Here is a 15,471-nt window from a genome sequence, read left to right on the forward strand (position 1 = left end):
TTTGTACATGAGTAAATTAATCTTCAGAAGCATGTGTGCTTTAATAACAGATAAAACTTTGTTTCCAGAAGTATGCCTTTCAGTTATTGACGTAATGCTTCTGCTGTGCCTGACATGGACAGGTAGAAACCTGCCCTGAGCTCTGGCACACACATTGGGAGGCTAGGGGTGGTGGTGGGACAATTTCCTGGGATAATGACTAAGAAATCCAGGTTTGCATCCCTTTGAGAGCTTTCATATCTGGTTTATTTATTGTTTTTCTTTGTTGTTTTTTTTGCTTTCTAGTTTAGGTTTGGCAACAAATGTGTCGAGTTTAGATGCTAAAAACGTTTGGGTCTGCTACTAAATGCACAAATGCATAAAACAGCATTTGTTCTGGTCACCTTCTTCAACTCAACCACTCACTCTTTACAGTGCCACACCTTTCCTCTCACAGCCTCATGACTCACCTGCACACCGTTTGATGTTTTCTTCTATCAGGCTGTTATCTGATGTAGGTCATGGTGGATCCAGAAATGCTGTCGCTTAGAGCTTATTTACTGGATCTATCTGCCTACACAGTCTTATTTCGTGCAGTCTAATGAGTAGTAACACCAAGATCATCTCTGCCTACGGACACCTTCATTGAGCCATGAAGAAGCCCCGGAGAGACTCCCGTGCTGGCATCAGAATCAGACAGCTGCTGAGTCAGAGCATGCTTCCCTCTTACTATTGAGTGTCAGTTTCCCTCAGGCCTACAGGCTGGTGAAGAACTGCAGGTTCCTGTAGTGACATATCTAAAGTGATTGTCAGCTTTGCGGAACCAGACTAAAAATTTGTAAGTCTCAGGATTTCAGTGTTTAAACCTCTCAAGTTTGTGAAGAAGCCTACAGAATACCGACGGTATAGTCATGTAATAATATCCTTACATCTGGAGTGTCTCACATGTGCTTGCCATATTGTCCTTTGGAAATGATAGCAAAAGTTCCCATCTTTGACAGCCTGTCAAAAGAATAAAAGAAAGTCACACTGTTGATATATTGCGATTGAACACATTGTCCTTTTTGAGGCGTCTTTGCAGCTGGATTTATCTTCTCATTTTGCCAATAAAATGTCATCAAATGCTCTTTAAAAAATTAAACTTGGAACTCGGAAGTGCCAAAAACCATAATGTCCATTCGAGGCTGGCTCCTGAAGTATATCCATCTGGATGTTTAAAAGGAAAATGACTTCAGACATTGCTGCATTTATTGGAAGGTGCCCGGAGACAGGCAGCCAATCAGTGTCTGCTAGGCCCCACATCTTTAAATTGGAGGCACTGAACTGGACTTCTTCAGAGAACATCTGAGAGTTTTGTGCTTCGGGTTCGTTAGCAATCTAGTGTCCACAGTTTTCAATATTTTATGTTGTGTGATCGTAGATACTAATAACAGCTTGGGCTGATTCCCACCAAATGTGAAAATCAAAGAAAATTTATATTACCCACAATTTTTTCACTTCACATTTTCGATATACCGATATATATCGGATGACGATATAAAAACATCTATAGTTTCATTTTACGCTACCGTTTGTTTCGTGGTGTTGCAAAATAAGCTGTTTATGGCAATATGTTTTCATCGTTTTGATGGTCACTGTAGTGGCTATATTAATTTCTTAAAGTTCTCTCTTTCTCTTATATTTAATGTAACCACACTACTGACGGACAAGCGCCTGTTTTTATGCGTTGTCATTAGCAACAAAGATGGTAAAACCATCACGTGTCCGCTTGTTTATTTTCCACATAAACCTTTCACAATAAAGCTCAAGATCCTGTTGAGACTTTTCAAAATAAACTGAATCACGTGAAAGAGTATGCAGATTATTTACAGATGAGAAGCAAGAAAGAGCCGCCACGTGCTAAAAAATAAACCGTAGACTCAAACGTTAGAACAGGCTTTTCCCCGCAGCACGCCGTGTAATAAATACTCACAAAGAAAACGACGCCCAAGATTAAAGTTGACGTTGAAATTTTAACCACTCATATCGAGTAATATATTTTTCAGTATATCCCTCATAACAGGCTGACATCACCATATTGTAATAAAAACATCATAAAACATCAAAGTTTTAGTGTAACCCTTGCCCTTTAGTGGGAGTTGCGCTGTCTGAGTGCTACTGTAAGTCCTACTTGACACTAATTAGCTGATATGTCTTTATATTGTACCTCTATACTCTATGGCTCCCACTGCTAACTTGGTACTAAGTTGAAGCTCCATAATTAGGACACCAAAATCAATAGGTGACGTCATGGTGGCAGTTTAACCTGCTTGATTTTATGAACATTAACACATACATATATGTAAGCTAGTATGGTGGTTTGTCGCTTGTGTTTGTTTCCTCAAAGCAAAGGTGCCCTGAGTTTCACCCATACCAGGTTTGGTGGAGTTTGCATGGTCTGTAGGTTTGTTTAGTTTCTTCTGCGAGCTCCCGCCATCAGAAACAGGTTATTCTCCGATCACGGTGCCCTTGACCAAGGCAGGGGCTTAGAGCTGGATTTGGCTTCCCAGGTGCTGCCCCTAACCACCAGCTTCTAGTCGGCATTTAACCTACCTTAATACTACGATGGATTATTCACAGAGAATAACATTTCTTCCAGGTATTAAATAAGAATGTTTCACAGCCCCTGAAATCCACAATTCAGAGGAACTTAGCATATGAGTTACCACAGTGTTGCTGCAGTTAATCTGAAAAGGATTACTGCAACTACTACAAATAAGATAAAAATGCAAAAGACAACTAAGGGGAAAGGCTGCCATTGATGAAAGAGGGGGACCAATAAACCCCTCTTCTTTCTGTGCCTTTACAAATGCAGGCCAATTTTACCATTTATTATATGCATGCAGGAGTGGCTGAGCGCCCAATCAGCACCAACGATAAACGAGGAAGGAAGGAGGTGGTTGATAAGGGTAATCGTTAGGGCTGCACGATTTTGCATAAAATGAGAATCACGATTTTTTTGGCTTAGAATTGAGATCACGATTCTCTCATGATTCTCTTTTCCAGTATAAATATTTATTGCACTTATTAGCTGCACATCAACTTCGTAACAGTTGAGACTGAACATAAAAACAATAAATAAACATAAAAACAACAAATGTCTCACGTTTTGTTGTTGCCGCAAAATGTTGTACTGCTTGAAATTCCGTCTCCACCGTTGCTCGACGCTGCGTGTATAGAGCAGGTAGTGCAACAATAGAAAAATAGTTGCAGGATGGCACTGTGTAGCGTTTGTCTAGGGTGTTGATCATTTTCCTAAATCCCTCGTTTTGCAGTGTTGATGGGAGCCATATCTTTGGTCAGGTGATAAGTGATAGCCTCCGTAATTTCTTTGTGCCTGCGGGAGTTCGACGTGTATAGGGAAGCGCTGTATAAGGTTCCCGTTATTGATGTTTGGGTGGTTGACAGGGACGGATTTTCTCCTGTCACTTTCTCGTCATCCCTGACGTGCTCTCCGTTGTTTTTTCCCTGCTAATTTTAGCATCACACGGCACAGCTTCTGTATCACGTGGTATAAGGCTCCGCCCTTGTCATTTGTTGAGCAGGAGGAGTGAGCGCTTGTTTTCATGCAGATTACGTCCCGGATCAAAATGCGGTACAATCGTCATCGTCTTCTTTTCTTTCTTTTTTTTTTTTTATCGTTGTCATTTGGAAATGAGATCGCACATAAGTATGAATCGAGATCGCGATTTTCTAACGATTAATCGTGCAGCCCTAGTAATCGTTTTTCATTTGTCACTAATATCTGCATAATTTTTCGTCTCTTTAAATCTTTTAAGGGACCAGACAAGCCCAAAGTTTAAGGTATTTTTTTGCGATTCTGTGGTGGAACTTGATGACACATCATCTTTGTGTCTACATATTTGTGTCGTACTAAGTGCCTTAATTTTGCTCATGGTCCATCTGGCTCCACGTGCGTGCCCATTGTCAGGCAGCAGACGCTCGGTCTCACTGCCAGAGCTGCTTCTCTCTCATAACAAAATTATTGCTGCAGCTTCTCTTCCTGTTGCTGCTACTGTGAATATTAACAGATTACCCATGCGCTGACCTTTCATAGGCTGAGCTTTTAATGTTTCCACAGCAGACATCTGTAAATAATATCTCATGGTATGAGTGGATCTCTTTTCTGTCATATCACTCTGCTTTTCATTTCTGACGTGTGATAACTGCTCACATTTTGTGTTAACAGGGGAGAATGAATGTGTCTGTAATTTCCATGAATAAGGCTTATAGCTGGAGGAGCACAATGAGTTTTAATTAATGACCGTAAGTGGACTTAGTCTGCATGGCTCAAGGGCACCACCTCGTTTAGTGAGCTGCAGTTTTGGAGGTTTTATTTTTAACAGTAAAAGCCCTTCCTCTTACCGGAAACTGTGCCAGCAGCCCTGGCAGTGTGGAGAGCTCAGCCATCTGCCACTCTGAGAGTGTGACAGAAAGAGAGTGTGTGTGTCTTTGTGAGATACCAGAGCTGAATCTTGCGTGGGTGTGTGTGAGCCTGTGATTGGGCAAACAGTCTGTGGTAGAATACTGTTTAGAGCACAGTCTGTGTTTATGCTTTTTTTTTTTCCTCTTTTTGTGGAGATCTTAACTGATTTAGTGTAGAGTGCTGACAACTGTCATTCATGATCAAAGTGTTCTTATCCCAATGCATTGTATAATGCAGCTTTGTCAGATGCCTCTCCCCAAGCTGTCCTATGGTACCCTGATATTCCAGCTGCTACTAAAGCAGCTGTTGAACAGGCTCTACACATGGAGGCTTGGGGTGGTGGTGGTACAACTTCCTGGGATAATGACTAAGAAATCCAGGTTTGCATCCCTTTGAGAGCTTTCATATCTGGTTTATTTATTAACTTGCTAGTTTAGGTTTGGCAAAAACCTAAACTTTGGTCATGCAACACAGAGCACCTGTATAAAAAAGCCCAAAGCCGACTGTACTTCCTCAGGAGGCTGAGGTCTTTTAACATCTGCAGGAAGCTCCTGAGGATGTTTTACCAGTCGGTGGTTGCTGGAGTACTTTTCTATGCTGTGGTGTGCTGGGGGAGCAGCACAGCAAAGAGGGACTCATCCAGGCTGGAGAAACTGATCAGGAGGGCTAGCTCTGTGGTCGGCATGAAGCTGGACACTCTGGTGACAGTGGCAGAGAAAAGGACATTAAAGAAACTGATGGACATTATGAACAATGCTGGGCATCCTCTGCACACGGCCATAAACAATCAGAAGAGTCTGTTCAGTGACAGGTTGCTTCTCCCCAAGACAAGAACTAACAGACTTAAAAACTCCTTTGTCCCACACGCCATCAGACTGTTTAACTCCTCTCTGGAGGGGAGAGGGAGGGGAAACAGGAGGACAAAGGAGGGGGGGAACAACTAAGCTGTAGTGCCTCTTCACCTCACTGTACAATACCTTGTGCAATACTTTTGTAAATAGTCAACAGTGCAATAGACTCAATACTTGAAATGTGCAATTCACTTGTATTTTTATTTTTTATTCCTATTTATTCTATTTATCGCCTTTGTATATTTTATTTATATTTGTCGTTGCTGTGCTTTTTGGAAGTCGAATTTCCCAGAGGAACCCACCCGAGGGATTAATAAAGTTCTATCTTATCTTATCTTATCTTATCTTAAAAATGTGTTACGTTTAGATGCTAAAAACGTTTTATGACTTGTGCTATTGAATAACACAAGTAAAAATTGTAGTGAAACCCTACCACTGCCAGTCTTGGAGCCCTGTTGTTCACTGTTGAGGCTCAAACCACATCAATGTTTGAAGGCCCGCAGTGATGTGAAATTATACCCCTCAAGTGACTTAAACCAAAAGCAAGCCCGTTTTAAAAATGTAAAAAAGTAAAAAGTTGTTAGAAGGAAATACTCAACTAAAGGTACCTGAAACTCCTACTTAAGTACAGTAATTAAGTATTTGTACAGTAGTAGTAGTTACTTCCCAACATTGCCAGAAATACAAATCTAACAGGGCCAGTCGCTTAGGTTTTACACTTTTAATGGAATGAAAAGGTACAGTGGACTATTGCTTGTAAAGTGCTTTTCTTCTTAATTTGTGGACACAAAGTGCATTCGTACTATAAGCCTCATTCACTCATACGTTATTTTATATGCCTGAGCACTTTGTAACCTAAAATTCCCACTCCAATGGAAACTATTTTGCATCAAGATTCTTCAGTATGCAGGTTGGATGAGCCAGGGATTGGACCACCGACCTTGCGATCAGTGGCTGTGGCTCTCTGACAAAAATGTAAAGCAAAGAAAGCTGGGTGTCATCATGAGACATTAGCCCTTCTATCTGCTTTATGAAAAGGCGATGCAGATGCACCATCCTTCTGTGTAATCCTCTAACTTCTGTCTCAGTGGTAGTGTTTCTGAGTGTGTGTTTGTGAATGTTTTTAGAGGATTTTCATTTCCTCATGCAAACTCCATACAAAAAGAAAGGACTCGGGACCTTCTTGCTGTGAGGCAACAGTGCTGTCCACCGCACCACTGAGCTGTCACAAAGCACAATAAATAGCAATAGCATACACGTGGTGTGTGTATGCTTTTCTGCTTCTTATAGCCCCCAGTGATTTTCCTGGGGTTTGAAATCTCGCGTGATCTTGTCCAGGCAACTAACCACTCTTGCTTGATTAGGTGACGTCATCTCAACAAAAATAAATTTAACAAGCGTGAAGTTGTTGAATTTCATGCAGCTCATACACAACTTATTATGTTCACCATAGAAACTCTTGTAAATGTAATAACTACCCAATTTCACTTTTTTTTTGAGTGTATGAGTTGGAGTCTGAGGCCAGCTTGTTCCTGAGAATCACTTAAACAGTTTTTGTCTCTCTTGACAGTTGATTGTTGCTGACGTCAGTCACATCAGTGTGAACTTTTTTGCAGAGTAGAAATGCTACAGGATTGAGTGTGAAAAGATAACACGGTTTCCTGTGCGCTGAGCAAGCGGAACCTTCTTTCAGTTACAACATCCTGTGGGCTGATGTTTAGTTGAACTGCTTTTCGTCCAGGTACATTCAGTCATTGTGCTGTAACATTGTGATTTTATCTAGCCTATTGCATCACAACAAACACCCAGTTGTGGATTTGCCTGCTAAAGCAGAAGCAGTGCTATAATCCAAACTAGTCACACTTGATGCGACCATCATTTTATATACAAAACCCTCTTCAGTTTCACAACAGTTCCCTAATAAGGTTTCTGGTTGCCATCTGTTTACTCAGACTCTTTTCACAGCCTGTTCTGACAGATTATTTATCACTGCTGCAGAATGCACACAACCAACAGGACAGGCCCTCAGTGATTTAGTAGAGTGTCCCCTCTTTGTGAGTCATTCTTATGCTAATCAGTGCTGGTCTGTATTTTTTATACAGTGTTGCCTGAATTCACTGCAGTAAGATAAGAGGACTTTTTCCAAGAACATCCATCCATCCATCTACTTTCATAACTGCTTATCCAGCATATTATATATGGTACAGCAGTTGTGTCTGTTTACATAGGTGTTTCCCTGCACAGAGTCTAAAGACAGGGATTTTCAAAATCCATGCACTGGTGCTTACATGCAGTCTTCCAAAAAAAAAAAACAGCATATAGCTGTCATGAATGAGATTATACATAGGTTAAACACTGCTTGGTTGAAAAATGGTCCGGGACAGGCATAAAACAAACCCACCAAAGATCGAAACATACAGTGCAAGAAGCACAGATGGATGCTGAACGGGACACTTTTTAAAAAATTGTTTTATGGTTATATTTCTTCTCTATTAATGGATATTTGTGCAGAATGCAGAATCTAAAGGACAGGGACGAGATTTATTTGTACTGGAAGCTTTATGGTCTCTGTTTGTAGGCACGTTTGACTGGGCTTTGGCTCCCTGCAGGTGAGCAGTCCATATGGATCGCAGAAGAGGAAAACGATTGCCAAAATCCTATCTTGTATAAACACTGGCTGCTTTCTGATGACAGTTTAGATTTCTGTCAACTAAAAAGTCATGGAGATAATTTTACTTTATCCATTTTAGTAGATTAAATAAATAAAAAGAAGTGTATGCATTTATTTATTTTCCCTAGTTGGGATTTTAAAACACAAAGAGAGGGGAAAAAAGTCAGTACACAAAAAGCCCCAAAGAAATACAATGAAATGAGTCAAGGCCGAGGTTCAGCACTTTCACAGACAGCGACTGCTGCAAGACTCGCTGACATTCACCTTGTGTGGTTAATGGAAGCTACGTATAGATAACAAACCTCAAAACAGAAAATTTTAATTCAGAACCACATAGACAAACGTTAATTTGTTTGAATAATGGTTCAAACTAGCTAATTTAATTTTTGGATTGTGCAAGTTAGTGTCATATCTTTGGCAAGCTTTTTAGTGTTGATCACCATCTATCCACAAGCACTAGACAACAAAGCCATGCAACTTAAAGAATCCTGAATTAAATTTAATGGGAGATTTCAGTAGCAAAGCAAAGCAATGGTGGGGTTCTTTGTTTTGTTTTTTTACACTTTGTGATTGATCATAAACTATTTGTTTAAGACAGAAGATTGACTCTTCTTTTCTGTCCTCTCTCTGCAGCCATCAAGGTCAACTGTCATGGCTCCTGTGGGGTCTCCAACACAGCAAACAGCACAGCATATAATGTGGAGGAACAGTACTTAAACAGCACGCTGTCTGTTGCCGAGAAAGGTAAATCAATATTTTCACACTCTGATAGGTTATCACACTTCTAGAGAGGTTAAAAACCATTGGCATACACTTGCTCTTTTTTCTAGGCAGCTGTTGCTCATTATTTGTATGTGCACTCTATGAAAAAACTTAAGGATATGCTGCTTAGATCTGCACGACAGTAAGACCAAACCTGTATCTTGAAAGCAGTGGACATACTGCAGGTGTGGCTCACTGGTTCAGCAGGTTCCCATGTACTTTATTGTTGAAATGCAGTGACCCAGGTTTGAGGCTGACCTTCAGCCCTTTGCTGTGTGTCCTCCCCTGCTCATTCTACCCTTTTCTGTCTGCTTTTCAATGCAAAACTGTCAAATAAAGGCAAAAAAGCCCCAAAATAAATCATCATTTAAAAAAAGAATATACTCCAAGTCAAAAAAACAACAACACTGATATGATCATTAGAGTATGTGAACTTTGCATCTTTCTTTGCTGATGACAGATTTATCTCCCAACCTATATCCCAACAAATATCAGAACCTCCTTGTCATGGCACAACTGTAAGACGACTGGCTTTTTACCCCATTCAGTTTAATGAAAATCTGCTGGAATAGAGCTAATGTTACAGTGGCCTTCAGAGGTTTTTGCTTTCCTCTAACAGGGGAAAAGAATTTGACCGATCGACTAGTTTAAGAGTGGGAAAACAGTCAAAACTGCACCCAGTCCAGTGGTTGAGCTTGTAGATTGTATAAATATTGCTCACATATTTAAAGCCATTTTAAACAGTTGATCACATTGTTTAGAAATCATATTTTTCCCCTGTAGGCTGACATGCATGCACCTGTGCACAACGTGATTACACATTTTTATGTTCAAGCGATTATATGTTCATTTAGTGTGACACAACCAACATAACTTGGGTCATTTTTAGTAGATCAAAGTCATTCTCTGTCATTTTCCTTTTATTGTTCATCTTCACATCAGAGAGCGAGAATGAGACACTGTCGTCTGTAATCTCAGCATCAGATCCTTGGGTAGCAAGAATGTATGTTTGTGTGAAAGTGTAAGCTAGTCCTGCTCAGCAAAAAATTATAGGTGTCAAAAGTGCTTTCTACTGAGAATACAATCAAAATTGTCTTTGAGATCATTCCAGACAACGTAAAAGTTATTTTCTGCAGATATGCATACAGATGGCTTTGAAATTTTTGCCTTGTCTTTGGTGTGCCTCGGGCACAACCCTAGTTTTTGCAGCCTAATGAAGAGTTACTCAGAGTAACAGTCCCCTGAAGCCTGTCTCCTCTCTGAGGTGAGACATAGCCAATCAGAGTCAAGAAGCACTGATGAGACGGTTGGAGAGCCCCCACAGAGAGCAGGTTAGAGTATTTTTCTCCCCTGAGTGTCTCTGTACCAACATGCTGTGCTGCACTGTGCTGTTCCTCCTGCCTACGGAAATAAGAGCTTACAAGACCTTCTTTTGCGAGTACGATCTTCCATCTTTTGTATGTGTTGCAGCCCATAAACAGAAGGTGAAATGTGCCACGCATGCATGAAATCTGTTGTAAATGCAAATCACACTGTGGGACACAATGGCAGGCATTAGAGCATGCAGTCCATGCTGGTTAAAACAGCAAACAGTTCAATGTTTAACTCTCAGGGCTGCGTTCTTCAGCGCATGATAGAAACTTCAGCCACACAATGCTGGAGAGTAGATTTAGTCAAGTACTTTACTTAAATATAGTATTCAGGTGCTTGCTATGCTACTTCATACTTTTTCAACATTTCAGATTGAAGAGTTGTATTTTCAGTATTTCTTGGATTTTTTTTTTAAATTTTATTTCACTATATAGGTAAAAAAAAAAAAAAAAGGCAAAGATCAGAGGAACATGGCCAGACTTGCTAGACCATTGTTGTGTTGTGTTTGTGTCGCATACAAGTGATGTCACAGGACTTTCGGACTGCCTTGCTGTAACGACCCCGTTCATATTGAGGTGGCACTCAATTGTAATGGAAGACTAACTAACAGAGTTGAGTCAAGCCGCTAGGTGCTAGTGGAAAAGAGGCATTAGAACCAAATGAACCGAGTTTGAAACTGAGTGCTGCTGGCCATGTCCATCGCTTTATACCATACCATACCACCTTTATTTATAAAGCACTTTAACATAAAACCAGAGTTCACAAAGTGCTGTACATGCTAAAAGCATAAGTAAAGAAAATTAAAATGAGATAAGATAAAATAAATAACTAAAAAACTAAAATAAATTGAAACATGTCAAAACAAATTGAGTCAAGAGAGAAGAGGCCTGCCTAACATGCAAGGGTAGATCATTCCACAACTTTGGAGCAACTACAGCAAAAGCACGATCACCTTTAGATTTATACTTAGTTTTTGGTACCTTAAGGAGCTGCTGATTGGCGGACCTAAGGGAACGGGGAGGTGTATATGGTTGTAGTAGCTCCGAGAGGTGGGGGGTGGGGGTGGGGGTGGGGGGGCAGGCCATTAAGAGATTTAAAAGCAAATAAGAGAATTTTAAAAACAATCCTAAAATGTACAGGTAGCCAGTGGAGTGAAATTAAAATTGGGGTAATGTGCTCAAACTTTTTTGTTCCAGTTAAAAGACGTGCTGCAGCATTTTGCACAACCTGCAGGCGCCTAATGGACGCATCACTAACCCCAAAATAAAGTGCGTTACAATAATCCAGCCTAGAAGTAACAAAGGCATGGATTACTGTCTCAAAATGCTGTTTCGATAAGATAGGCTTTATTTTGGCTAATTCCCTCAAATGAAAAAAGCTAGATCTTACAACAGCTCTGACCTGGCTTTCAAGTTTAAGATTTGCCTCTATTTTAACTCCCAGATTAGTGATGACTGGTTTAACATACTGTGCCAGTGAACCAAGATCTATAATAGTGGCCTCAGAAGCGCCACCAAAATGGCGCAGACTGTACCCTTCCTTTAATGAATGCTATCGTCACAATAAATACACCATGTCACAAGGTTCACATCATGATTAAGTGCTTTTTTTCTGTTTTTATTTTGTTGACTACAGTCAAATGGCCTCCACAGTCACCAGATCTCAATCCAATCCAGCACCTTTGGGATCTGGTGGAATGGGTCATTTGCTTTATTGTGCAGCCAACAAGTGTGCAGTCTGTTATCATGTGAAAGTCGAATAAAATCTGTGAGGAATGGGTCCAGCATCGTGTCTATACCATGAAGGATTAAAGCTGCTCTTAGGGCAAAAGGCAGTCTACCTATTAGCAAGGTGTACATAATAAAGTGGCTAAATGGTAAATAGCCTGTATTTGTATAGCGCTTTACTTAGTCCCTAAGTACCCCAAAGCGCTTTACACTACATTCAGTCATCCACCCATTCACACACACATTCACACACTGGTGATGGCAAGCTACATAGTAGCCACAGCTGCCCTGGGGCGCACTGACAGAGGCGAGGCTGCCGGACACTGGCGCCACCGGGCCCTCTGACCACCACCAGTAGGCAACGGGTGAAGTGTCTTGCCCAAGGACACAACGACCGAGACTGTCGGAGCCGGGGCTCGAACCTGCAACCTTCCGATTACAAGACGAACTGTCAACTCCTGAGCCACGATCGCCCCCACTTCTAATTAAAGTGACAAGATATACGTTTTATTAACTTTATAGACACAAATAATGAGAGGCAGAAAGTTTGATTATCTTCAAGCAGACCGAAGTTTCCTCTTTCCTCCATCCTCCGAATGCCTTTGGCAAAAGTCATTACCAAAAATAAAACAGGAAACAAGAAAAAGAGAAGACGAGGAAACCAACACAAACAAAACTAAAGTAGACAAATACACAGAACATTAAAAACAATAGAAAATAATAATAATTTAAAAAAAAAAGAAACAGACTGTGGCCATTTTTTGTTTTCGCCTGTGTGAGAAAAATCACACGTACTGTTCGTCAGCTGTCAGGCAGGGCGTTTCTGGGAGGTGAAAATTAAGTCGAACAGGAATCTTGAAATGTTTGTGCAGACACAAACATGAGCACACCCACTTCACCCATTAACATAGCAGCTTTGATGTTGTAAGAAAGAAAAATATATACATACAGCACTGTGAGAAAGTGTTTTCTGCCTTCCTGATTTCTCTTTTTAACATTAGTCAGACTTTAAATTTTCAAATCATGAAACAAATTCGTTTATTAATAACAAACATAATCTGAGTCAATACAAAATGCAGTTTTTAAATTTTGATTTATTTTTAAAAGGAAAAGGTTATCTAAACACGCATATCCTAAGTGAAAAAGTCATAAGAGAAAAAGTAATTGCCCCATAAACCTAATAATTGGCTGTGCCGCCCTTGGGAAAAGGAACTGTAATCAAGCATCTATGATAAATGGCAACAAATGTTTCACTTTGAATTGTTTTAATTCAGTTTTAATTCAGCCACATTGGAGAGTTTTTGTAAGAGCTGCATGGACGGCCTGTTTGCGGTCATGCCAAAGCACCTCGATTAGATTTAGGCTCAGACTTTGAGTCGGCCACTCCAAAATCTTCATTGTGGATTTGTTTTTCTTTTTGGTGCCATTCAGAGGTGCACTTGCTGATGTGTTTTGGATCATTGTCCTGCTGCATAACACAGGTGGTGTTGACTAGGGCTGGGTATCGTCACTGATTTCTAGAATCGATTCAATTCCGATTCACAAGGTCCCCAATCGATTCGATCCACGATTCGATTTAATTCGATTCGATTCGATTTAAATCTGGGAAATTTTGACAGTCAGAGATATAATTCAGATCAGGACATTTACATATTTTTGTATCTATAAAAAGGAAGCTGACACTCTCAAGACTTTATCCAAGCTGTGAGCATCACAGCAGATGCCTTTGTGTCAAAGTAGCTGAAGATAAAACACAGAAAAACATGTAGGTGATTTTCCTGGCCTGGGATTTTATAAAAATATTCTGCAGTACATCAAAAACGAAAGAAAACCATTAATTAATCAACATTACCTCTGACGTTACAGCGGTTTTATTAGAGACATGGCTAAGCATTTTGCATTTTGAATAATTTTTAAAAGTTTCAATTTGTTCAGTATTGAACAGCAGAAATGAGGTTTTCTTTTCGGAAGAATGTAAAAGGGGAAAAAACAGCGGCCGACAGCGCTGTAAGCAACAGTAGACTTGTGTAACAAGCAAGCGAATAATGAAGAAAGCGAAACTGTTCGAGAGAGGGGGGAGAGGGGGAGGGAGAGAGGGAGAGAGAGAGAGAGCTGCGCATCGCAATGGAAGCAAAACAGTAAAAGAGTGAATTCATGACGATGTTTATGTGAAGCGTTTGGATCTTCTTTTGCTGCTGATTCGGTCAATATTGTTTGGAGAGAGATCAAACTAACAGCTTTAGAATCAGCGCATAAAGGGCGTGAACACAAAGCGCGGACCCGGATCAGCGAGCTGTCGGCTTTCAGCCCCGACTGTGAGAAAGGCGACATCTAACTGATTCTGATCCGCGGGTCACGCCCTGTGTTTAAGTCTATGTGAAGAATCCCTGTACCTGCTCTCATTTACTGTTTGGTGGTTCTTGAAATTTTGTGAGATGTCACCAGAGATTCTGGCATTTCGGACAAAATAAATTTATATAAAAAAATCGATTCAGGATTTTAATGAATCGATTTTACGTTATCCAAGCCAGAATCGATTTTAATCGATGAATCGATTATAAAAACCCACCCCTAGTGTTGACCTTCAACTGATAGTTGGACGTTCTAGTTGGACGTGCATTTTGCTATTTATCGTACTGTTTATTTTAATCTTTGTGTACAGCGCTTTGTGACTACCTGTCTATGAAAAGCGCTTAATAAATAAACTTTACTTACTTACTTACTTCAGGATTTTCTGGTAGAGAGCAGAGTTCATGAAGTAGACCCAGACCACTACGAAAACTTTCTCAAAGGCTTTGGGGTCATCAAGATGATTTTGGTAAATGTGGGATGAGGTTTAGAGGTACAGCTGAAGAGGAACAGCTGTAATGAGTCTGTATTATTGTTTAACTTGATTAAAAAAAAAGAATATCTAATTTTATTGCCTTGAACCTCTGAATTTATTATTATTGTATAAACAAGATTTGTCTCTGAGTTCTTTGCATTTCATGCAGTGGTGCTTATGAGTACATGAGGAAAGTCAATACGGTTTGAAGTGTATTATTAGAAAGCGTTTTCACTATAACTACGCACCGACCAAATAAATTCCTTTCAAATTATTAAATATTTTCTAACAGAAGGTTCTTGTTCTTTGAAGTGAAGACTCAGGCCTTCTGGCAAATATGTGATAGTAAAAGTTATTTTGTCATGTCGCCCAAATTCCTGGAGTTTAGTGTTTCACATTTTATTTAATTTATCCAGTGTGTGACCCTGGGCTATCTGTACCAGCGTGGTCCTCCAGTTAAAGAAATTGCTGTGAGATGAAGACCATCAGTTCTCACACTGGCACAGTCAGATATTACTCTGACTCCTTAACAGAGAGCTGCGAGGTTAAAAATGTTTTAATGTAGTGGTCTTGCATGCAAACATTCTTCCGTAGATCATTATTACTTCTTCTATTTACAGCTTTTAGTTGTATAAAGTTTTTTTCTGCTATATTTAAGAGTTTTATTAAATGAAATGAAATTGTTTATTTACTTATTGTTGAAACTGACACCAAAACCCAGGTGCTGATTCAGTGCTAATCCCAATAACTGGGACATGAATCTGTGAGTTTTCGTTTAATGAAGGGCAGGTTTGAGGTTTTTTTGTTTAGTTTTTTTATCT

General features: G+C 40.0%; 1 protein-coding gene across 1 annotated transcript in view; it reads left to right on the top strand.

Moving 5' to 3' along the window:
• The window catches only part of arrdc1b (arrestin domain containing 1b), a 59,067-nt gene that overhangs the window by 29,063 nt on the left and 14,533 nt on the right, over positions 1-15,471 (top strand). The window contains exon 2 of the mRNA XM_082541608.1: positions 8,600-8,710. Within this exon, the coding sequence (XP_082397734.1) occupies positions 8,600-8,710 (111 nt within the window). The remainder of the gene's footprint in view (positions 1-8,599; positions 8,711-15,471) is intronic.

This window comes from Aulonocara stuartgranti, assembly GCF_965226115.1.
Source record: "Aulonocara stuartgranti genome assembly, chromosome: 7".
NCBI classification, from domain to species: Eukaryota; Metazoa; Chordata; class Actinopteri; order Cichliformes; family Cichlidae; genus Aulonocara; species Aulonocara stuartgranti.